We start from the raw sequence: 26,305 nt of genomic DNA, 5'->3' as shown, positions 1-26,305 counted from the left end.
CGAGAGCTTTCCAAAACACTATAATTAAATATTTTTTCATTAAGTACATTTCGAGTTATAAGGCTTGAAAGTTACAGTACCGCCGACATTAGCATTACCCAAAGTGTACCGCGCGGAGGTTGCCCAGTCGGATTTACACCTCTTTTGTGTTCGGAGAACGATCCAGCCAATGAAGGCAAGATCAATGGTTGATCCAGCCAATGAAGGCAAGATCGGTGGTTGATCCAGCCAATGAAGGCAAGATCGGTGGTTGATCCAGCTAATGAAGGTAAGATCGGTGGTTGATCCATAGTAATAATTCAATTAATTAAATGTTCGAAGGTCGCACCATTGACTTGTTGGCAGTACTGAATATGGCGTTCAAAATGTCTAACAGTACGCAAGAGTACATTACGTGGAATATTGCACGCAGCTCGGATTCCTTTCTTCATGTCATCTCTTGTGGTCGGTGCATTCCGGTAAACTACATCTTTGAGGTAGCCCCACAAATAAAAATCAAGCGATGTTAGATCGGGCGATCTTGCTGGCCATCTTACTGGACCGCCTCTGCCAATCCATCGATTACGAAAGGTATTATTGAGGAAAGCTTTGACCGTATTGGCATAATGAGGACCTGCGCCATCTTGTTGCAACCACATTCTCCTCCTTGTATCGAAGTCAACATCTTCAAGTAAACCCGGAAGATCGTCTCTCAGCAACTGTAAATAATTTGCACCATTAACCATGGCATCAAAAAAATAAGGACCAATTAAATAGCCATTAACAATTCCACACCAGACAGTTAGGCTCCAACGATGCTGGTTATTAATCTGCCCCATCCAATGAGGATTAACTGAACTCCAATAGTGACAATTATGTCTATTCATTATCCCAGTATTGTGAAAAGTAGCTTCATCACTGAAAAGTACGTAATTAAAAAATTCGTTGTCGTTTCGAATTTTTTGTGATGCCCACTGATAAAACAATAGCCGATCTCTGTGATCCTGCTCAATTAAGGCTTGGTTAAGAGTTATGTGGTAATGATGATATCTCACGGCTTTTAGATGTCTACCAGCAGTCGATTTCGGAATGCCCAGCGTACGTTGAATTTCACGCAAACTTACATGTGGGTTAAAATGCACCATCGCCACAACTGCTATAAAGTAAGGATTCATTACGTGATCATTGTTGTCGTATCTTCTTCGTTGACGACGAAGATTTCCTCTCCGAATCCTAATTTCAATTTTGCGTGTCCTAGAATGATCCGGGTGTTGGCGTCGAGGGAATCGTCTACGATACAATGCTGCTGCTCTTCTGTAATTGCGCCGACATTCTCCTAAGATCTGAAGAATATTGACAATCTCGTTAGGCGAGTAATCAGGCATTTTTTTCTGAATTCCGATTTTACGATAGAAAAAATCCAGGAATGTCTGAGAATGTTTCGAGATTGGGAACAAGTGAGAGATAAGTTACTTAAGATGAGATTCCATATCTGCAACAGGCTACTTGAATAGGATTATTGGTTCAGGACACGTGACGTCTTTCATGCGAATGCCGAAGAAGTTGTCTAAGAGTCAGTATGTCAATTGCTATTGTTAATTCTCCTTGGATGAGGCAGATTGATAACTAACTTCTGAAAAATATCTCACCATTCGGCATTTTTATGTCAAAATGGAAATAAGAAAAACAACTTCCAATGGCCTTGATCTTAACAAATGTTATCAAGATTATGATCTTGAACAATGTTCAAGAGGTTTTAGCCTTTGGTCGATCGATCTTGGGTAATACTAATGCCGGCGGTACTGTAACTTTCAAGCCTTATAACTCGAAAAGTACTTAATGAAAAAACATTTAATTATAGTGTTTTGGAAAGCTCTCGATGTCAGCTACAAGAATGTCAAATAAAAAATGGGGGTTTCCATTTAAAATTTTAAAGTTAACCTTCAAATGACCTTCAAATTTGACCTCAAGGTCAAAGTCAAGGTCACCATCGGATGTCCCCCTCGAAATCCTACGATTGAAAGTCAAATGACAGAAGGAAAAGATTCAGAAAAAAATTTTATTAATAAATCTCTAAATAAAAAAGACGGAATTTTTACATAGAAAAACATGTTGAAAGAGTTACCAAGTTTTTCTTGAATATTTTAAAAAATATTAGGAAAATAAAAACATGCTTCAGATAAAAGTTGTTCAAATTAATTAGTAGAAAAAGATGTTATAATAAAAAATATGTGTTTCCATTTAAAAAATTTATTCTCACCTTCACTTGACCTTGGAGACGCCGCCCAAGGTCATATGAATATTACTTATGTCCCCCTCGAAACCCTACAACTTTTGTAGGAAACATTTTTCGATTTAACGCAGTGTTTCTGAGATATTTGAGTGGGTCCTTTAAAATGGGACACCCGATGTCCTCTTATTATGTGTCTCATGAGAAATACGTTGCGGAATATGAAAAATATGTGTTGGAGAAGGCTGTTGAGATGGAAAAAGAAAATTTTATGGGAGGAAAGCGTGATAAATATGCTAAAATATATTACACTTCGTGGGAGGCAAATTGTGACATATGTATCGATTGGTTAGAAAGTCACTGTCCAACAGACAGCTCGAATCACGCGACTTGAAGAAATAAAAAAAGCGCTACGCAAACGTTTCTTCGGCGCAGATGCCAATGTTCCAGCACTATCGACAAAGACTAACTTCAATCGTGCAGGCAATACATGGGCGTGAAATCGGTTTGAAAAAACTTCATTCAGATGATATATATAAACAACTATGTATTCAGAATTATGTGGTTGATCCAGAAATAGACTTTCGCGATTTTCTTTACAACCCGAGAGTTAGTAGATTTTGCAACAGGAGTTGGGATGCTGATGCATAAAGGATAATGGAGAACTGAATCATGTAAGTCTCTTTAATTTTATAATAATAAATAAATAAAAATATATATTAAATAATAATAAAAAATTTCTGTTATGTAGAAGTCCCACCACCGCCGCCCCACCACCTCGCAGCATCTTGCAGTCGCCACCGTCTTATTTTTATATTTTAAATTTTATATTGATTCATATATACCTATTATTTTTAAATTTAATATTATAGATTTTTCTTATATTTTTATTTCAATTTACACACACACACGCACGCTTACACGCACGCACACACACACACACACACACACACACGTCACACACACGTCACACGATATATTATATAGCCCGCTTTTCTTTATAAGAAATACTTGTGAATCAGATAAGTATTTCACATTTTTTATTATATTTTTCAACGAATTAAATTATAGATATACAGGGTGTTTCATTTTAATCACCCCAGACAAATATCTCAAAAAATATGAAAGATACGGAAAAACTTTTCAAACAAAAGTTGTTTGGTTCAGAGGGGGACATAAGATAGTATCATTGGTTTGACCTTGAGTGAACGTGCCAAGGTCATATGGAGTTCAACTTAATTTTTTAAAATGAAACTCATCTATTTTTCATTGCATTTTTTTATATCTTATCTCGAAAGCTTTTCAAAACACTATAATAAAGTATTTTTTAGGACGTACTTTTTGAGTTTTGAGATTTGAAGTTTACAGTATTTTGACATAAAATACAAAATAATAGACATAAAATATAAAATCAAAATATCTTGTAAAACATTCTGTTAGCTTTAATTTTTATTAAGCGCGCCCAATAACGAGGAATAATAACAGTTCGTTTTACAAAGTATATTATGAGACAGACTCGCTTGCTTGACGGGCGTACTGAGACTAAGACTAAGAGCGCGAAGAAGAAGAGAAAAGAATAAAAGTAACTAGCTTGTTTTTGTAGGAGTGGTGTACGTAGTTAATACAATAAACTATTCGAGCTAACAGTAACAATGATTTATTTAACTCAATATCACAGACAGAAAATACGTTTGAACTTCTTAGTAACTGCCGAGAGAGTGATTTTGCGAAATCGAGAGAGCTTCCTGGAATCCTCTCTCAGGTTAGCCAATTCCGGTCGGTAGCGCCCTCTTGGTAACTAGGTAGTTCCTAGGGACTGCCACATTTTACACAGCGCCACGTCCAGACTACATAAAATTACTAGATCGGATACCAATACATTCAATTTTCGGTAATTTTACTTTAATACTTTTATGTACAAAATAATGAGATCAATCAATTGGTGTAAAGAAAACATATAATTGATTTTTAAAAAATATGTTGCAAATTACACTTTTTTAAAAGCATACTTTTTTATAGTAATATATCTACTTTCTTATTATTCTATCTTATCCTATTATCTTTTTCATAAATAAATATAATTGTTGATATGAAATAAGGAAATAAAAGCTAATAACATCATTAGTTACATAAAAATAAAAATAAAAAATAACTCATAGCATTGTTGTGATTTTTCTCTTTATATTATTTATTCTTCTATATCATTAGATTTTATTCACTTCTTTATTTTACATCAACAATTAGATATATTTATGAAAGAAATAGTAAAACGGTAACAACAAAAAAATAGTTATTATTATGAAAGAAATATAGAGTATCACATATTCGTAGTATTGGATATCACATATATGTAGTGTAATCGGGAATCGAACCGGAGTCTTTCGCTTGCCGGCAAGCTTATAAGGCAAAGAGAAAAATATCGGATTGAAGGGTCTGAATAGCTTAGTGGTAAGAGCAGTTGCCCGGCAAGTGAAAGACTCGGATTCGATTCAGCGACTTTCGGACCGATATTTTTCTCGCCTACATCTCTTTAGGGGGATCAGAGGAAATCATCGGAATTAAAATCTCGAATTGAGATTAATCCAAAAAAGTCTTGACACAAGTATTTAATTCCAACGAAAAATTAAATTTCGTTGACACTCGCGTACGGCTCTTACAGCCAATTTATTTCTACATATTTATATTTAATATAGAACAGTTTAAAATTTCTTACAATTAGTGATAAAGAATATGTATTTTTATATATTATATTTTGATAGTTCATAGCGCTCATAGCACTATTATCAATGATATGAGCTATCAAATATGCACATTTTTACATTATTTATTATTATTGACTTTTGTTTACATTATTTATTATTAGCTTTTATTTGCTTCTCTATTTTACATCAATAATTATATATTTATGAGGAAAATAGTAGCATGGTAGCGTAACAAGAAAAATAGTTGCAAATATCTCATTATAAATATACACTGCGACGACTTTTTCTTCCGGCTCGCGACAAGCCGGAAGAGCGGAGCGGGACCGTCAACAAAAAGGAGATTTTAGTCTTAATACGCGGCGGATACTATGGCCTTGGTCGCTCCGCGCGTGCCGCAGCAGAACGCCAGCCGTAATAATCGCGAGATACTAGAGTTTTTGGGCGCCAGACGCGATCTTTCGCGCGTCAATCCGCGAGACACGAGATCTAACGCAAAATCCTTGGCCGAAATCCCGCTACGGGCCGATTAGCTCGCCTAACGGTAGAGGGGCAGGGTGGTGTTGCCGCGAAAGTAGTAGACTCCAGAGTAGTAGCGTCGCGAAATCAATCAAACATAGGAATTACAATTATGCATAACGAGACGAAACATCAAATAAAAGACTCGAAGTAATTAACAATGATAATAACAAAAATTTATTAAGAAAACAAAATAAAGAAAAACAAGTGTAAGAAAATAACAGAAATTAAGTCGGATGATACAATCCGTAGATCAATAGTAACGAGAATAAGGAATTACATAAAAGAAAAGTATAACAGAATAATCCACGTAATCATAGTAATGACAATCCTATCGGGAACACGACGACGCGACAATTGATATCGACATTTCATGAATCCGCGATCAACAATTACAATTACACAATAATTCGACAGTAGTCGCGAGACTGTTACGAGCACGAACGCACACCCTAATACTCGGCGGGATTTTCGATGACGTGATTTTACAAGATACTATCTCGCGGTGCGATCTACTGCGGCGCAATCGGTACCCGACGGGCGGGCACGTGGACGAGACTTCGCTCTCTCTCGCTCTTGCACGATCTCGCGATCTCTCACTCTCCCGCGCTCTCTCGCCGATATTCGCGAGTCATACACGTTTTGCTTCGATAGATAACTCGAATTCTACTCTCAAACGCTCAGCAGTCAGATGAAATCTAAGTCCCGCGACAAGATTCTCACGCCGGCCACGGCCGGTTAAGACGACGACACTCTCAATCACACGACGCAATTACACGGAGACGCGACAACGCACAGTCGCGATACGCAAAACTCGGCCGAATCCCGGAGAGACGATGTTACCGCGTACTTGAAATTACGGACTATGGTCTCGAAGGCTCTCGTCGCTTAACGCCGGTCGCTCGCAAACGCTAAATCGCGAAATATCGGGAGTAGTGGTATAAGGCCGGTTCTAACCAAGTGGCAATGAGGGGGGGTGAGGGGCGAGGGGAACTTATGGCGCGGGGGAATGACGTCACGCGGGGAGGGGGAATGACGTCACACGGGAGGGGGAGGCGTCCGCGATGTACCGCGAGGAGTCCGCGGGGAGAGGGAAGCGTCTGCGATTTAGGTGCGGGTCCGCGAGGTTAGGGTCCGCGGGGAGGGGAAGGCGTCCGCGAGGTTAGAGTCCGCGAGGTTAGAGTCCGCGAGGGGGCCGCGGGGAGGGGGAAGCGTCCACGAGGGGTCCGCGGGGAGTGGAAGGCGTGCGCGAGGTTAGGGTCCGCGAGGGGGCCGCGGGGAGGGGGAAGCGTCCGCTAGGGTCCGCGAGGTGGCCGCGGGGAGAGAGGAATCCGCGAAAGACCGCATGAAGCTTTTTGGGTGAGGGGTCCGCGGGGAGAGAGGAACGCGAAGGAGAGCGCGAGAGCTGATGCAGCGAGGCGTATATGCAAGAGCGAGAGAGATAGCGGTCGCGAGATAGTGCGAGATGGAGAGGTAGCGAGATGACGCGAAGGAGAGCGCGAGGCGCACGCGAGCGAGATGACGCACGCGAAGGAGAGCGCGAGGCGCACGCGAGAGAGAATTTTTAATAATATTTTAATATTCTTAATAATAATTTAATATTTTTTAATTAATAAGATTTTAATAGGAGGAAAGGAGAGAGGACCTATTCTAAAATAAATTATATATTTTTTAATATTTAAAATAATGTTTATTATATAACTGTGTGTGTGTGTGTGTGTGTGTGTGTGTGTGTGTGTGTGTGTGTGTGTGCAATCATACAATTTTGTGTGTGTAAATTAAAAAATTTAAAATATAAAATAATATATACATATAAAATACAGTGATGGCTGCGTCATGATGATCGAACCACATGGGTCGATATGATATTTCGTGACGATCGACCCATGTATCACGACTTGTGGTATGAGGCGGAGGCTGCGAGGTGGTGGCTGCGAGGTGGCGGTGGGGCGGTGGCTGCGAGGCGGCAGGGCGGAACTCCTACATGACAGAAATTTTTATTAAATATATTATTATTTATTTTATTAATCAATTTATTATTTTAATAATTTATAATTGAAGAGAAATATTTACTAGGTCCATAATGGCTCCGGGACATGTTCGGGAGGATAAGGTTCCTCCCCGAACAACTGGCGAAGGCAGCACACATCATCCCATTCACCGTAAGGGATCTCTTCATCCATATCGCCCCACAGCTGGTCATTATAAAATCGATCATATTCCCGACCTATCCGCACCCACCTAATGTGCACCTCACGCTCCGACTCGTACCACAAGTCGTGATACATGGGTCGATCGTCACGAAATATCATATCGACCCACCTGGATCGATCGTCATGGCGCACTATCTCTCCAATAAATTCCATTTTTAAAAAATTGTTTTAGACACTAACACGTCAAACGCTAAAAACTTTATGACGAACATCGCGAAGACAGACCCGCTCTCGGTAGGAAAAGTAGGGGATAAAATATAAAGTTACTTTAGATAAAATATAAAGTTACTTTTGATAAAAAAAAACAAAAGTCAGCACACACAGATAAGAAAAAAAGTTGACATGTTCCCAGACCATGAGAAAACTAAAGTTGGTATGTTTTTATACAACGAATTACAATATGTAAACCTCGATCGAACATCAATCAACCACATTCAAACGTCGATCGAACCGCAATCGAACATCAATCGAACCTCGATCGAACATCAATCAACCACCTTCGAACCACTTTCGAACCACGTTCGTACCTCGATCAACCACCTTCGAATCACTTTCGAACATCAATCAACCACCTTCGAACCACTTTCAAACCACGTTCGTACCTCGATCAACCACCTTCGAACCACTTTCGAACCACGTTCGTACCTCGATCAACCACCTTCGAACCACGTTCGTACCTCGATCAACCATCTTCGAACCACTTTCGAACCACGTTCGTACCTCGATCAACCACCTTTGAACCACTTTCGAACCACGTTCGTACCTCGATCAACCACCTTCGAACCACTTTCGAACCACATTCGTACCTCGATCAACCATCTTCGAACATCGATCGAACATCAATCAACCATCTACGAACATCGATTGAACATCAATCAACCACCTTCGAACCTCAATCGAATACATTTAAAAATTATAACATAAGAATGCTGTCACATACTGAAATTAATACGAGCACGTGCGGACATATAATACTTGTATGCGTATGAGGAAATTGAGAGAACAAAGAGAATATTATTTCAATATTAATTTATTCAAAAAAAGGGTGTGGTGATTCATTGCGATGATTCAACCACCAATTAAATGTTTTAAATACATTTTGCAAAGCACAATTTTTTACATGTTTTTCACAACGTAGGCTATATGTAGGATCTAATTCGCTTAAGGCCGGAATATCTTCATAATTTGCATCCAAGGTCTCAATAGTGAAACCGTTTCTCGCAACATCCAATATATCGGTCAACCATTCTTGCTTTTCAAGTCCTTTTACGTACACGAGAGAGGATGACTCTTCTTCTTCATGTACCTCGCCAGCGATAGCTGTTGTAATCAAACGCTGAGCCATACTATATGGAACGTTTCCATCTTCCCATTGCAGTTTATGGTGATTTCTGATCAACCATGAGGCTTGACGTCTTTCAGATTGTGTGAGCACACGCCATGGTACGGGACATGTGAAAAAATAGTGTAAAACAATGAATCCTCTTCTCAGAATCGCCGCTTCCTTCACGATAAATCGTTTATTGAGAATAAATCCTTGCAGATCCACAAACGTCGGTACAACCATTTTGTTGTAAGAATGTTGGACCACTGATGTCGATTGTTAAAAATCTCAATCATTTATATTACATCGGAGGAGGAGATAATTGCTGATTAAGTAATTTTACGAACTACGTTGGTCAACGGACAATATTCGACAACACGATCGTGCAAGATGAGACAATAGGCTGTAGTATTTGCCAGTACATCTTCCTTACATTCAAACTCTATTCTCACGTCCACGGTAGAATTTTTGACAGATTCATTTTGTCGCGAACAATCAATAACTGCTAGAGGACCGCAATGTAGAAATTTTGCGATAGTTAGTACATTTTCAATATCACACCCGTAATAAGATTTGCGAAAACGAGAGTACATATCAAACAAGAAGGCGAATCTATTTTTTTCATAATCTAAATTTAAATCATCGTAGGGATAAGATTTCGAGTTTAGATAGAGCTTAACGTTGGTTAATTTACAATGATCGAATACAGTAACATCTTTTGCCATAACATTTTTTCTACCAGTCTGCAGTGCAAAGATCACATATCGCGGCTTTTCCAGCTGAGAAGCAGTTTTCACAGTCCATGAATGCTTGGTTGTACTATGTAGCAGAGCAAATTCGTATAGATCCCAAGCGCGAAAACTCATATTTAAGAATCGCCCGCTTTCTAATGCTCGTAGCAAGGACAGTTTATTGACCTCATTCAATAGTACATGGGGCATACGCCATTGTATCTTGAGTAATTCAATAGCAGCTTCCGCAGGTCCATACAGACAATTGTTGTCGTTGCGCGAACGTATCAAAATTAATTCGTGGCGAGCATTAATCACAACTCGCTTGTAATCTTCGCAAAATCCCAATAACATGTTGAGCGGCACGCAAAAGTTGAACATACAAATTTCGTTACATGACCCATTATGTGTCATATCCCATCCAGCATTCTTCAAGATTTTACTTCTCTCGGTTGTTAAAGAAACATAATTTTTCATCGTTGAAGTTATTCCAATGTTTCTGTTGCGATCAATCTCCACACCATTGAGTTCATATCGAATTTCATCAAACATGAACGCAACACAATTATTTGTTAATATCATCATTTCATTTGCATCTATTTTAGATGTCATCAACTTTCCCTCAACATACAAAAAGCTTTCGCACGGCAACGTGTACAAATCCTGGTGATGTATAGGTATCCGTATCTCGTCGCTATGTCCAAGCGATGTGTTGGCATATGGATTATATGTATGTGTCTCAACCTTGACGATACGATCATCAAAGACTGGCTCACCGCCAATATTCAAAATGTCAATCATCTTTTCGTACGATGAATCCCAATGATTTTAAAAATTCGCGATTCAATGCGCTGAGTTTCTTTTTAATGTAACGAGATCTCTGATTATTGTCACTTGATACCACAGTCGTCGCAGTCACTGCAGCTGCTCTCGCAAAAGTATTATCTCTCGTAATGTCCCTCGTAAAATTAGTGTCTCTCACATGCTTTGTATCATTTAGCACAAGCATCACACGCTAATTTTGTCGACTCCGTACGTGCAATCTTACAGTAATTTGCTCTCCTCAAAAATCCAACAATCGTCCTTCTTGATCAACAATACGTATCGTTAAATCAATAATGTTCCGTACAACGATCGGGAGATAAATGATCTGTGCAGGCGTTTCCGATATCTTATATCCTGGCGGCACGCTCGGTGAAAATTCATGTATCGTGTGTATGCGCTTGTCATTACTGTACGCACCAGTGGTGACGCTACATTCTATACGAATAATATTCACACTAATAATATTTATAGGTAAATCTGAATCACGCCATTTTAGAGGTTGCAATATACGATTCGACGAGAATCCCAATAGCGATCCTATATTGTATGGTTTATTAAAGTTTATTCTATAGATGCATTTGATTTCACTCTTTAGAGTATTATGATTGGCGCGAAGCACTATTGCATTTTCATTCTACTCCTTATTGGAAGGATATTGTGAAATTGCACGTCTCGGATACTCATCTATAGCTTGTAATTCATATGATCCCTCGAGTATCGTAATTTCCTTGTCATCGTTATCAAAGTAAAATTTATTATTCTTAGAATTCACATTTGGTATCGTATGATAAGTTTCAAAGTCTGTTAAACCGAGCTCGTAATCACCATCAGATAAATCTATAGTTGGAAAGTAGCTTACAGCGAGAACACTACTTTTGCCAGTCAACGTTAGTGTTAGCGACATGTTGTCAAACTTAATCGTGATGATGGATTGACAGGCTTTATATCAGTCGTTTGAAGAAATCGTATACACAATTGTCCACAATTATTCTGATTATAATTTTGATAGGATGTGTGATTGTATTCTATTTTCGTAACATTTAAATATTGCACCAATTCTTTGGGTGGTCGTAGATTATCAAAACTATCGAAATATATTGATCGATTTCACCTTTTTACATATGCTACCCAATGAGTACCTGGATCATCAACGTCATCCAAATTGACGATACCGCTCTCATTTTGTCGCACACCGTTTATCGGTAAATTATTGCGCATGAAAATACCTCTAAAGAATGGTATACGTCTTGCTAGTTGTTCTAATTGCATATTAGTTGTTACACCAACAGGCATTTTTAGCGTTTTTTTTGACGTTTTTTTTTTCTTAGTTGAGAATCCCTGTCCACGCTTGTATGGAGCGAGATAAACTCCACGACCTTCCATAGCACGATTATGACGTTGCATTTCTTCAAGCTGACGTTGCGCAGCCTTGCTATCATTCACAGCCTTTGCGACTCCCGCTGCTCCACCGGCTAAAGAACCGAGAACTCCCAACAATGGTAAAATTGGCAAGATACCATCACGCTTCGCCACAGGCAGTATTCGTTTCTTCTTCTTTTTCAAAGATTTTTGCACCTTCATCCCCATACCGAATTTTGTCTTTGCTTTCATAGCTGCCCAAACAGTCGTAGAGGCTGCTCTTTCACCAAGAGTCGAATCTCTCGCAGTAATATGTTTTCGCGCTTTCGCAACGAGTATATTATCAGCAACGTGTCGTTCTCTGAGGGCGTTGCTTCGAGAATATGCAATGTCGTGCTCGCGACATGAGGCATCCAATGGATTAATACCTCGATCACCTCTGGCCAATCGCTTTTCCAAATGAGGACCGCAAAACTGATAGCCTGGGATATGGAATTCGATCGGAAGTGCGTTTATCGCGCGATTAAAGAGACCACTACCTATTTTCGTTGACATTCGCTGCAATCCAGATGTAAAAATGTCCTACACAGGTTTGAATAAGTTACGCTCGTTTATCCGCGTGCATAAAGACACACTGCAGAAAGACTGGCATAATAACGTTGTATACAAAATTTCATGTCAAAATTGTAATGCCTCTTATGTCGGTCAGACCAGCAGACAGTTGAGAACACGCATCAGGGAGCACAGAAATCACATAAAAAGAAACACCGCGCAAAAATCCGTGATCACGGACCACAGGCTGAATAACCACGAATTTGATTGGGATAACGTTGAGATCTTGAATGAGGAACCGTTTCTAAGAAAGAGACTTGTATCAGAGATGCTGTTTATCAGGCGCCAGATAAATGGCCTAAACCGACAAGAAGACACAGAGTGTCTAAGTCAAGCATATATATCTATTGTGACAAATATGCCACAAATTTCCTGAAAGACGGTCTTCGTTTAGTTGTTATCGAATTCCTTTATAGAGCCATAAATCAGTAACATTAATTTCCATACATTGTATGTTTGAGAGAAGGAGATAGAGAAGGGGGGGAAGCGAGAGGAAAGGGGGACAGGGATAGTGGGAGAGTGACGGAGGGGGTGGGAGAGAGAGGGGGGAGAGAGAGGGAGAGAGAGAGTGGCGAGGGAGAGGGAGAGGAAGAGAGAGAGAAGGAGAGAAATAAATTCCAAACATTGTGTTTGACATGGACTTCGATAACATGCTATGAGCCATTGTATGGCGCCTTATAAATAGCATCAAACCGAATATCTTCTTTACTCGTGCGTCGGACGTGTCCGCGTACGGTCGTGTGAACGTGCGATGGATGAGTGTGTGAGTAAGAGTGAGTCCCCTGTCGGAAATTCCTCACTATACTCTTCATTAGAGTTCACTTTTGAGTACCTCATGACATATTATTTCACTTTGTCTATTTAGTGGGGTATCGATCGGGGGGCTCACGGCTTTTTACGCTGCGTGCGTCAGTATGTAGATTCCACATTATAATTTATTGTATTAAATTTACTGAAGAAGGTCCAGAGAAAGGACCGAAACGTTTAGATTTAATAAATTTGTTATTCCAACAAGTTTGTTTTTAGTATTTGCGTACCTACACCCTACGCGTGGCTCCATATAGCTTCCTTCTGAATTTGTAATTTATAAATACTTGATGATGTTGATAATTTTTTTCTTCTTCCTTCTTATCCGTCTTTGTCAGCACACATTCGAGGTCAGCGTACACCACAAATGGAAGTCGCTCTTTCCTGGTGTAGTTGTTAAACGATAGCCACTTGTCCTTATCGCTCGGTAACCGGATAGCACAGTCATTCATCTCTCCGCAGTCTACCATATGTGTCTGCAACTTGTCCTCAGACCCGAAGTAATGCAAACATCTGTAAAATTATAATTTTATAATTATTTTGATTAATATATAATTTGCAATAAATATACATACCGATCACAGATATATTTTCTACATTTGTCTTTGCTCAATTGCGAGCTGACAAGCCGGGATAGATTTTTGATCCACACGAAATGTTCAACGCTGTTGCTGTCTTGCACGTACAAGTTGATGTGTCTGTCTTTCTTTTCCTTCAAGAGACGTATCGGGACGATGTTCTTTTCTTCGATACTGTACACATTTATCGAAATGTCATTATGATGTTCAAATTTTTTAATTTGATTCAACGTCATCGGAAACTCAATGTCCTGGAGATTCAGCACTGTTGTGTAATGTGGATACATAGATTTGCGATCCGCGTCTCTTTCAGCGGGATACAGTGCAGCGACGACAGCCCACGCGAAACATGCAGTGTCTTTTGATTTCACGTTAATCGCTGCTCTCTTTATCATAATCTCCCGCGGCAACTTAATATGGCATCCTGCACGTATCGGATTATATTTATTTATATTGATAGTTAAATCGAGTATTCGAGACAATGCCCAACCACTATCACGTTCTTGAAATTCTTCTAGCGATGCTAGTGTGGGCTCGATAACGCGGCGTTTGTACCAATCATGTAAATCGGAGGTGCGAAAGATTTCAAAGTTTTTAGTGTTGACACTTTTATTAGCACGCTTATCGCTTGACACAAACTCGCCATTAAATATGTAACGATACCCCCCGTTACCCGACCGACCACCGTGCTGAAGGCTGCGCCCGGCGAACACCGGCCGGGCAATGCAGCAGGCGCGCTGCGCCACATTTTAAAACTACTGAAACCGGGAAAACAAGCCGTTATCGCAACCGTCAAATCAAGGTACCGCTCCGCACCCCGTACCGCCCGAACGACGGATTCGTGATAACGGCCCCCGAATGGTACCGAAAATGAACGGAAAAGCCCGAAGCCGAGAGTCGAACCGTTTAAAAAGAGCGATCGCGGGAGAGAGCACTCACTCCGGTTCCCGATCCGCTCTCGAGCACACGTCCAGAACCGATTCCAATACAGAACACTAGTCAGCAGCAAATAACGGGGGTCGGGTGTACTCTGCCTCCGATGGGTGTTCCCATCTAAAAACGCCCTAGTGCCTTCCGTCTTCTCTCTCTCTGAGCGTACGACCAAAGGGATCGGATGTGCCCGGTCTCTACCGAGAGTTCTCGGTTAGCGGAAAAATGCTTGCATCCTTCCGTACCCCGGTTCCGGCCATCAATCACAAGGTAGGGAGTTCCCCGCCTTGGACGGGAGTTTCCGTCGCCGGTAACTATCCTCCGCGCAACTGCATCCTTACACGCGGACGCGAATAACGACACGCTAAAGAGCCCGCGTATAATACCGCGCGTCTTCGAGATATATCGAACGCTCTCTCGGGCGCGAGAGAGTACGCGTAGAAAACGCGAATTTCAGAGCCACGCGCTCGGCCCCGCCGCGCCCCGCTTCACGCGCCGTCACCGTTCGCGCAATAACACAAACACGCTTGAGCCAGTGGCCCTTTAAAGTATCGCTACCCGAGCCTAGGGGCAATAACCTCGCGACCGAAAACATATGATCGTGAATTTCTGTATGTTGATATTCTCTCGCCGATTTATTTTGATGTATTTGGCGGAATAGTTTATCGCATTGTTTATGTAATTATAATACTATATCGCGGATCTACTTTGATGTATTTAGCGGAAGCGTTTATCGTCTTGTATATGTAATTATAATCTTACATCACGGAGCTATTTAGCTGAAGCGTTTACCGCCTTGTTTTTTACTGAATAAACTATTTATAAAGTGGCATATTAAATTATCGTCTGGTGTTTTCGCCTCAACCGTCTTCCCGAACCTTGTGATCCCGACTGAGCGAAGTCCGGCCGTATTGGGAAAAACGGCTCGTTACAAATATAGTGTTCACTTTTACATTAAAATGTTTTTGCAACACTTTTTGCACGTGACCGATCACAATGTCTTTGGCATTCTCGAGAAATTGACGAGGTTCAATGTGGTTATTGTTTATTACCGCACCGGTCAAGATGCGGCTCTCGAACGCCGTATCAATCTCTCGCCAAATGAGTCTATCTTCGCGCGCACTGCTTCCGGCACCTGCGTGCACAAAACGTCTGCGTATTGAATTTTTCAACCCTTCCAGACGAGCAATTTGAGCGACAAGTGATTGTCGAACTCCGATCGCTAATCGTGGACGTTTGATTCGGCTTTGTTCTTCCAGTGACTCGATGTATTCGTCACATCGCTGCTCCCACACAATGAATTCTTCCGCCGATTTCACCCTTGAGGATTGCTCCAACAAACTTGCTTCCAATTGTGCCATATTTCTTTACTCGAGATGCACTTCTTGAACCTCTGACAAAGATACTGACATAGTATGCCTCTTTACCATCCTTTTTATTTGATCGTAGAGATCATTGGCACTCAAGTATGTTGCACTTTGTGATTTTGTTACGTACGAATGATGCATCGACCTTGAAATTGATACATTTTTTGCACATTTCGCGAGATTCATCTCAAGATGAGAGCGGCCGTACATTGGCGCTCGAAAATTTTAATTATGGTGCATTTTCTTGTGATTTTGTTACGTACGTTTTGAACACCTGGGGATGATATCATAGCAGCCGTACATTGGCGCTTGAAATTTAAGATTTTGCCACGTATGGATGATGTCATAGCAGCCGTACATTGACACTTGAAAATTTGGGTATGTCGGATTATTTTACATCTAATATTTCATCCGAGGATGATGTGATAGCAGCCGTGCATCGGCGCTTGAAATTTTGGATATGTTGCATTATTTTACATTTAATATTTCGTTGAGGATGATGTCATAGTAGCCGTACATTGGCGCTCGTGATACATCTTGCAAATCGGATAATTGTGATTTTGTCATGTACGGATGATGTCATAGCAGCCGTGCATTGACCATGAAATTTTGGATATATTGGATTATTTTACATCTAATTTTTCGTTGATGATGATGTCATCGCGGCCTTGCAGCGGCGCTTTGATGATTGGTTAAAAATAATATTGTGTTAGCAATAATCCCCACCCCATTGCATTTTATCAATAAAAACTTGTAATAATGATTTAGTATTGTATCAATCACTTATGTGAAAGGTTCTTTTAAAATGTACTCTGCCGGAAGCATGAATTATTACGCTTCGAGAATTCAGGAGAGTGATGTTTTGTACAAGAAGAAATGTGACAAGTAAGTTTCGATTCTTTTTTTGTCAAATAATGATTTTTAAATAATCACAATTTTTATAGCGCTTTCTCTCATCGTGCGGTCCGTATACTTGGAAAAGATACGCCCTGACTGCTACGTCATACAAATATTTGGAAATAGGAATTTGTGTTGGAGTCATATCATATGTGGAATTGGCTATTGGCGATAATCGAGGCAATCAAATAATATTGCCTATTGAAACATGGAAATCGCTAATGCAGAAACAATCGGATATTGAGCGACTAACTGAAACTCCGTTACGGATTTGTGATCTGATACTTGAAGTGGTTAACATGTCTACTTCAAAAATTATAAAAATCACATTATCTTCTAATACTTTGTATATGAAGCCGTCAACGTTACAATATTTATTCAATTTCGAAAAATGTATAGATCATATGTATTTCTGGCTGTGTGAAAATACGTATAGTGTTAATGAAAAATTTAATCAATTTGTAAATATATTACAACGTGATAATATCCGCGATGCGAGCAGTGCTGCAAAGGCTATACGTGAAAGCCCTATGTTTGACAACGAATCACTTATTGATTGTGAATATTGACTTGTGCTGTAAATGATATTCTTCACGATGCTTGTAACAAATAAAGTATTTTTATTGTTAATTTGTGTTTAATTATTTCTTTCCCAATAAGATATAGCTGACAAAACTATATCTTCGTTCTCTGGAGATTTAAAAAGTGATGAGCTAGCCGAGACATGATACTCCAGTTAGAACAAGAGAGATGTAGAATTAAAAATCAAGAGGGGAGCAACATTATAATGTGTGTATTGTGTCATAGAGTAGCAGACTTGTACTCAAGTGTTGTGTGAAAGCATTAAACGTAAAATATATAATTCTGCAAGTGCTGTAAAGATGCTAACTCTGGAGGAATACATTGAATTATTGGAACAACTTGTGTTGGAGAAGGCTGTGGAGCTGAAAGAACATGATTTAATCGGAGGAATGCATCCACATGAACTTGATAAAACGTTTTATTGTATGTGGGAGCCAGATTGCGATGGATGTATCGACTTGTTAGAAGGACAATGCTCACAAGAACTAATGAGAATTTTCGGAATGAAAATCAACCCCAAGAAATTATTAATTGGAAATTTGCAGTCACGGAAAGCTCGAATCGTGCAACTCCAAGACTTAAAAAGATCGCTACGCAAACGTTTCTTAAGCGTAGATATGAATGTTCCGGCAGTATCAACAAACACTCCAGTTAATTCAATCGTGCAGATGATACATGGGCGCGAAATAGGTTTGAAAAAACCTCATACTGATGCTCTAAAATATCAACTATGGGCTACGAAATTTAATGCTGATCCGAAAATTCGCTCTTTCCAATTTGAGTCGAGCGTTTCTAGATTTTACTATGCTGAGCATAGAGAATCCTCTGAGGAGGAATAATTGTTGTAAGTATTTCTTTTCAATTATAAATTATTAAAATAATAAATTGATTAATAAAATAAATAATAATATCAAAATGTAAGATGTGATTGCCAGTCGAATTTTAAAAAACAAGGTTAAGAGTATTTTATTGACCAACACTGGCTAAAGCAATAATTCTTTTATTACGACGTTTCGACCCTAAAGCAAAAGAATTCTATAAATTCGCAAAGGGACACGGAAAATTTAAATTCAATTTATGACACTATTCTCAAATTATTTTAGTCCCATCCAACGCATTTTTTAATTATATTTTTAATTAAAATTACCTTTAATTATTCAATTTTAATATTACTTATAATTCTTTCGATACATATCCTATTATGGGTTTATAGAGTCCTTTAGCTTTATTATTGTAATTGTGTTTATTTCCATTTTAATTATTTGACTTTTAATGCTCTCAAAACAATGTCTCTGACTTACTGTTAGTTATACACGTCAAAAATAAACACCATATCTCAGTTTGATACTGACTATGATTCTGTCAATTTTAACTCACATTCTAACATAACATCATGTGCGTATAGGGTTTACCACGTTACATTAAAGAATAGGTATTACTAATTACAATATTACTATTATAAATCAAAAGTGTTATCTAAATGTATTAACGACTCTGTAATGTGATCAATTTTTGTAGCCTGAAGAGGACCCAATTTAGGGTCGAAACGTCGTAATAAAAGAATTATTGCTTTAGCCAGTGTTGGTCAATAAAATACTCTTAACCTTGTTTTTTAAATAATAATATATTTAATATATAATTTGTTGTAGAAGAAGCCCTACCCGGCTGCCACCACCCGACCACCTCACCACCTCGCAGCCGCCCATATTCTTATATTCATATTCCTATATGTATTCTGTATTATATATTCATATATTATATTCATATATTATACGAGTTTAGAATAATTGACCAAAACTAGCTTGAAAATGATTTATTAACAATTCACGACGTTTCGACCATGTGGTTGTGGTCCTTTTCGAGTGAATATACTGAAATTTTACATAAATATATATATGGTTAGATTTAATTATTTATACAAAATCATGAACAAATCCATAAGAAGAAAAGCAGCAACTCACAAATAGACGTTGATTAAATTGTATCTCATAGTGTCACATTTATGTACGTTAAAATGGTAGAAATCACAAAGTTAAAAGCTTAAAAAGAAGCAAGCAACATGTCATGACGAACGATCGTCAATTTCTGTTAAAGTATCAGATAAGAATAGCTAAACGACCTTTATTATTTTGTCATAAATATTATTTAAACTCTCTGTGTCCTTTTGTGAGTTGATCGTGTTGTCGAATTTTTTAATGAAGAACATCTCTGCTATTTCTCTCTTTCTTACATTTTTCTCGCTATATAAAATATTATACGTTTTCCAATCGAAATCATGCCCGAGGTCCGATTTGTGTTTACTTACGACGGAATGAGATGACGGATGTAATTTAATGTTATTATAATGTTCTTTGACTCGTGTGCAAAGATGTCTTTTTGTCTGGCCTATATATGAGGCCGTACAATCGCTGCATTTTATTTGGTAAACTACATTCGTATTTCGATCTTTAGGTAGGGTATCTCTACCCCGTTTTATTAGAGTATTAAGTTTTTTAGGTAAACTATAGACGACATTTAAACCAATATTTTTTAATGAATATGCAATATTGTTAGTAACGTCCTTAACATATGGTAACGAAATGTATGGAATTTTTTCCGGTGGTTCACAGTCCATTGTGCTATTTGTATTGTTATTGTACTTTAAAAAATTGATTCGTTTATGTATAAAACGTTTAATAATTTGTTTAGAGAAACCATTGTTTAACAGAATATTCTTGACAATTTTAATGTTATCTGTGTGGAAAAGGTTGTCAGATAAACGTAACGCGTGGTCAACGAGATTATTGATAGTGTTGCATTTGTATTTGAAAGGATGATTCGAAAAATAATTTATGTATCTACCCGACCACGTAGGTTTTTTATACCAATTCGTTATAAGTTTATTACCGCTACGAATGACAGTAGTGTTCAAAAAATTAATTGAAGAATTACATTCGATTTCGTATGTGAATTGTAACCGTTCGTGGTAATTATTAAACGTAGTTAGTATTTCGTTTATTTTTTTGTGTGGTACTATAGCGAAGATGTCGTCGACATATCTGTAATATACGGGAACGCAAAAACCTAACGAATTTAAACAGTGTGATTCGAGATCATCCATAACTATGTCAGCTAAGATTGGGGATAACGGGGATATAACGGGGATATATATTTTGAGCCTTGGCGATAACTTTGCACTGCCATTACAACAATCTAACAAGAAGGATGGCTTGAGCTACACATTGGATGTTGTAAAAAATATTGCGGCGAACTCATGTAAAATACCCAAGGATGTTTTAACAGATGCTAGAAACTCAATTGTGTATTCACTCCAAAAATTTCTTCGGGACAAGAAACACATTGGTTATACAGATAGATTCTTTCTTAGAGGATTTTCACAATGCCAAGAGTTTTTACATAATAATAAAGATGTTTTAGTGACTAGAGCAGATAAAGGACAAACGACTGTAGTTTTAGATAGAATTGATTATTTACAAAAAATGCAAACGGCACTCAACGATCCCTCCACATATAAGATATTAAAGAAAGATCCGATTAAACCTCTTACTAATAATTTGAACTCGCTTGTCAAGTCCTGGCGCGCTAATGACCTCATTGATGATAAAACGTATAAATATCTGAACTGTACAAACGGCAATCTTCCACGATGTTACGGACTCCCTAAGATACATAAGAGTGGTTTCCCGTTACGAATTATTGTTTCGTCACTTGGCAGCCCATTATACAACATATCGAGTTACATCCACAACATAATACTTTGCTCTATTAAAAAACCTAACTCACATATTAGAGATAGCTGGTCTTTCGTTAAAATTATTAAGGATAGAATCATAGATAACAGTGAATTGATGATATCTTTGGATGTCACCTCACTTTTTAATAACATCCCCAAAGACTTAGTTTTGAAAGCCATAACAAAACGATGGGATGATATATCAAGAAAAACTAAATTAAATTTGGCGCAATTTTTATACGCGACTGAAATCATTCTTCAGTCAACCAGTTTTCGCTTTGATGGACAATTCTACGAGCAAATCTTCAGCAGTCCGAAGGGATCCCCGTTATCCCCAATCTTAGCTGACATAGTTATGGATGATCTCGAATCACACTGTTTAAATTCGTTGGGTTTTTGCGTTCCCGTATATTACAGATATGTCGACGACATCTTCGCTATAGTACCACACACAAAAATAAACGAAATACTAACCACGTTTAATAATTACCACGAACGGTTACAATTCACATACGAAATCGAATGTAATTCTTCAATTAATTTTTTGAACACTACTGTCATTCGTAGCGGTAATAAACTTATAACGAATTGGTATAAAAAACCTACGTGGTCGAGTAGATACATAAATTATTTTTCGAATCATCCTTTCAAATACAAATGCAACACTATCAATAATCTCGTTGACCACGCGTTACGTTTATCTGACAACCTTTTCCACACAGATAACATTAAAATTGTCAAGAATATTCTGTTAAACAATGGTTTCCCTAAACAAATTATTAAACGTTTTATCCATAAACGAATCAATTTTTTAAAGTACAATAACAATACAAATAGCACAATGGACTGTGAACCACCGGAAAAAATTCCATACATTTCGTTATCATATGTTAAGGACGTTACTGACAATATTGCATATTCATTAAAAAATATTGGTTTAAATGTCGTCTATAGTTTACCTAAAAAACTTAATACTCTAATAAAACGGGGTAAAGATACCCTACCTAAAGATCGAAATACGAATGTAGTTTACCAAATAAAATGCAGCGATTGTACGGCCTCATATATAGGCCAGACAAAAAGACATCTTTGCACACGAGTCAAAGAACATTGTAATAACATTAAATTACATCTGTCATCTCATTCCGTCGTAAGTAAACACAGATCGGACCTCGGGCATGATTTCGATTGGAAAACATATAATATTTTATATAGCGAGAAAAATGTAAGAAAGAGAGAAATAGCAGAGATGTTCTTCATTAAAAAATTCGACAACACGATCAACTCACAAAAGGACACAGAGAGTTTAAATAATATTTATGACAAAATAATAAAGGTCGTTTAGCTATTTCTATCTGACACTTTAACAGAAATTGACGATCGTTCGTCATGACATGTTGCTTGCTTCTTTTTAAGCTTTTTAACTTTGTGATTTCTACCATTTTAACGTACATAAATGTGACACTGTGAGATACAATTTAATCAACGTCTATTTGTGAGTTGCTGCTTTTCTTCTTATGGATTTGTTCATGATTTTGTATAAATAATTAAATCTAACCATATATATGTAAAATTTCAGTATATTCACTCGAAAAGGACCACAACCACATGGTCGAAACGTCGTGAATTGTTAATAAATCATTTTCAAACTAGTTTTGGTCAATTATTCTAAACTCGTATTATTTATCTACTAGCGACTTGAATAACTAATCAAGAATTTCATATATTTTATTTTTCTTTTTTGTTTTTCTTATATTTTATATTATATAATCTTACACACACACACACGCGCGCGCGCGCGCGCACGCACGCACGCACACAAATGTATAATACACTTGATACTTATTAAAATTGTTATTATTTTTAAAAATGTATATTTTATTTTAGATTAAGATGCGCTATCTCGCCTCGCGACATCTCTCTCCTCGCGACCGCTATCTCTCTCTCATATGCATATACGCCTCTCTTGCGATATCTCGCTCGCGTGCGCCTCGCGCTCTCCTTCGCGTCATCTCCTCGCTGTGCTACCTCTCTCGCGCTACCTCTCGTCATCTCGCACTATCTCGCGACTGCTATCTCTCTCGCTCTTGCATATACGCCTCGCTGCAACACCTCGCGCTCTCCTTCGCTGCATCATCTCGCGATCGCTATCTCTCTTTCGCGAACGTGTCTCTCTCGCGACATCTTTCTTACGTGCGACTCGCACTCTCCTTCGCGTTCCTCTCTCCCCGCGGACCCCTCACCCAAAAAGCTTCATGCGGTCTTTCGCGGATTCCTCTTTCCCCGCGGACCCCTTACCCAAAAAGCTTCATGCGGTCTTTCGCGGATTCCTCTCTCCCCGCGGACCCCTCGCGGACCCGGCACCTAAATCGCGGACGCTTCCCCCTCCCCGCGGCCCCCTCGCGGACCCTGACCTGGCGGACGCCACCCCCTCCCCGCGGACCCGGCACTTAAATCGTGGACGCTTCCCCCTCCCCGCGGGCCCCTCGCGGTACATCGCGGACGCCTCCCCCTTCCCGCGTGACGTCATTCCCCCGCGCCTTTGGTTCCCGTCGCTCCTCACCACCCCTCATTGCCCCTGGGTTAGAACCGGCCTAGTATTACTACTATTAAGTATAATTAAAAACATTTTTTAAGTATAAAAATTATTAAATATAATTATTAAAAAATAAGATAATTAAAAATATGAAAAATAATTAAAATAATAATTAATTATAATTACTATTAATATATTAAAAATTATTAAGTATATTTAAACATGTTAGGTATAATAATAATTATTATTAATTATTATTATATTTAACATATTTAAATATACTTTACGACATCAATATTGTGCCAAAAACATCTTGAAATTCGTAACGTTATATAAGTTTGTATCAAATTTAGTCAAATTTCAAAAATGTACTTACCTCGTGTTCTTTTATGTCCTACATTAAGATGTGTGCTGCCTCTAATACATTAAATAACTCATCTGCCTTACAGAAATAGCGAATTTTAGACTCGTCCGTACCTTTAGAATCACATTCAATCAGTTTTTCAGTATTACCAATTTTTAAGATGTCATATCGTTTTATACGACGATACTGCTTTGACGATAGCAATTGTTTATTTTTTCGAAGTAACTGATCTTCTTTTATTTCTTGAAGTAATATTTCGTACCGATCATTATCAATAAAAAAACTTCGATCAGTGCTTGTCTTCATTAACTCACTCAATTTATCATAAAAAATCTGCTTCTTAGTAGACATAATTAGCGCGCAAACCAATAATATGTCCACACTCTACTATTACAATACGCTAAATGAAGTGATGAACACGAACGTACACGCACCGGCAGGACACATCGCATCATGGCTACATCAATAAACGTCCACAACGCGTTGTGACATTTCACATTGCCAGAACGCGTTTTGGTCGATTATCAAAAGAACCTCAACACGAATTTTGCTTTGTGGCCTTTTTGAACATGTCAAAACGCATTATGAGCGTTTTTGAAAGTGCCACGACACAAATATCGCGTTGTGGCTGATTTTGAGAAGTCAGAACGCGTTGTGATCGGTTTTTTCGCTCAGTGAGCATTTTCGGTCTTTGAGTCTAGCATATATATCATTTAAGAACAGTAGAAATATCTACCCCACACAGCAATGGAAATCTGTAGGATATACTGAAATTATCGTAGATATACGAAATATATCTCAATTTCCCGAAAATGTTATCAGTATATTACAATAAGTAAATTATAAAAATAAATTCCCATATAAGATATTCAGGAAATATCTTATCCCGATGTGAGTAAATGTGTAAAATACATCTTGGAGACATACTAAAGATGTCTAAAACAGATATATTTCAGGATAGGATATATTTCAGATGTCTCTAAGATGTCCCTTTTTTATTTTGGGGATTTATATGAGACTTAGGATATTAATAAATGTATGTATTGTGTATGTAATGTACGCATTTCCGTTCTGTGTGCAGAAGTCATTACCGGCGCTTACGGTTCTTTATGTGTGTTTGAAGCCTATTTTTGAGATCAGGTCAGATCTTTGATGTCTGACAACAAATAAAGTGAAGTTCTGGCCATCAAGCATAGACTTTTTAGTGATTAGCAAAGGCCTATTGAAGAATTGTGAATTAAACTACTGAAGAAGAAGAAGGTTCTTTATGTGCCATGTACATACATGCCACGTGCCATAACCTCATCATTTATCTATCCACGGACTGAATTTAACCTATCGAATCTACTACGCTAAATTTATTAATTTTTGTATTTATCAGTTTTTTAAAGGTATCGTCATTGGAATATTATTTTATATATAGATATTATATATAGTTTATTATATATAGATATATAGATTATTTTATGAGAAAACATTAATTTTGTTAATTACTTTCAGAGTGAAAGTTAATATACTCAACCATGTAAAAAAAGTTGTATTTTTCACAATATATTTTAAAATATATTATTTTTATTTTGTGAAATTTTTCATTTTATTATGTCAATTTTGTATATAATTTCAGATAAACTACTAATATCTAGATTTATTACAGCGAAAGCTTTTAATATTCATATCAATTTTAGTATACTAGAACAACACATGCGCGCGCTTCGCGCGCGCCATTTACAATATTAAATATATATATATATTTTTATAATTTACAATATTAAATAGATTTTAGATTTAGATATGCCTTTATTGATTCCCCAAAGGGGTTACAATTCATTGCCTCTCTTAGCGTACATTTATCTCTTATCCTACCTTATTCTACTTATTAATTCTATTTACACTCTACTTATATTACTTATCCTACTCTTTTCTTAGCCTACCTATACACACACACACACGCTATAACCCTTCTCTATCTTAGCCTAGTTTGGACCTCCGCTTCCGGTTTTCCTCGTGCCATTCCGTTTCT

General features: G+C 38.0%; 1 protein-coding gene across 1 annotated transcript; it reads right to left on the bottom strand.

Annotated features, from left to right (window-relative positions):
- Positions 1-1,153: 1,153 nt before the first annotated feature.
- Positions 1,154-16,167, bottom strand: LOC145941424 (uncharacterized). The gene is made up of 4 exons (XM_083047540.1): positions 15,745-16,167; positions 13,874-14,529; positions 13,586-13,811; positions 1,154-1,315 (listed from the first exon to the last, which is right to left on the bottom strand). The coding sequence occupies exons 1-4, from the start codon at positions 16,165-16,167 to the stop codon at positions 1,154-1,156; spliced, it is 1,467 nt and encodes a 488-aa protein (XP_082903666.1).
- Between the last annotated feature and the right edge of the window lie 10,138 nt (positions 16,168-26,305).

The sequence above is a fragment of the Prenolepis imparis genome, unplaced genomic scaffold (genome assembly GCF_030444845.1).
Source record: "Prenolepis imparis isolate NDT839.2.m4 unplaced genomic scaffold, iyPreImpa1.0 SCAF_10, whole genome shotgun sequence".
Taxonomy (NCBI): Eukaryota; Metazoa; Arthropoda; class Insecta; order Hymenoptera; family Formicidae; genus Prenolepis; species Prenolepis imparis.
This window is presented reverse-complemented; position numbering and strand designations above follow the sequence as displayed.

Bases quoted from the DNA above. Each gene is read 5' to 3' on its own strand.
- LOC145941424 (XM_083047540.1), bottom strand. From the start codon at position 16,167: ATGGCACAATTGGAAGCAAGTTTGTTGGAGCAATCCTCAAGGGTGAAA. The intron at 14,530-15,744 runs ATATTTGTAACG...GGGTATCGTTAC, and splicing joins TTAATGTAAAAGTGAACACT to ATATTTAATGGCGAGTTTGT. The intron at 13,812-13,873 runs GTATGTATATTT...ATAATTTTACAG, and splicing joins AGAAAATATATCTGTGATCG to ATGTTTGCATTACTTCGGGT.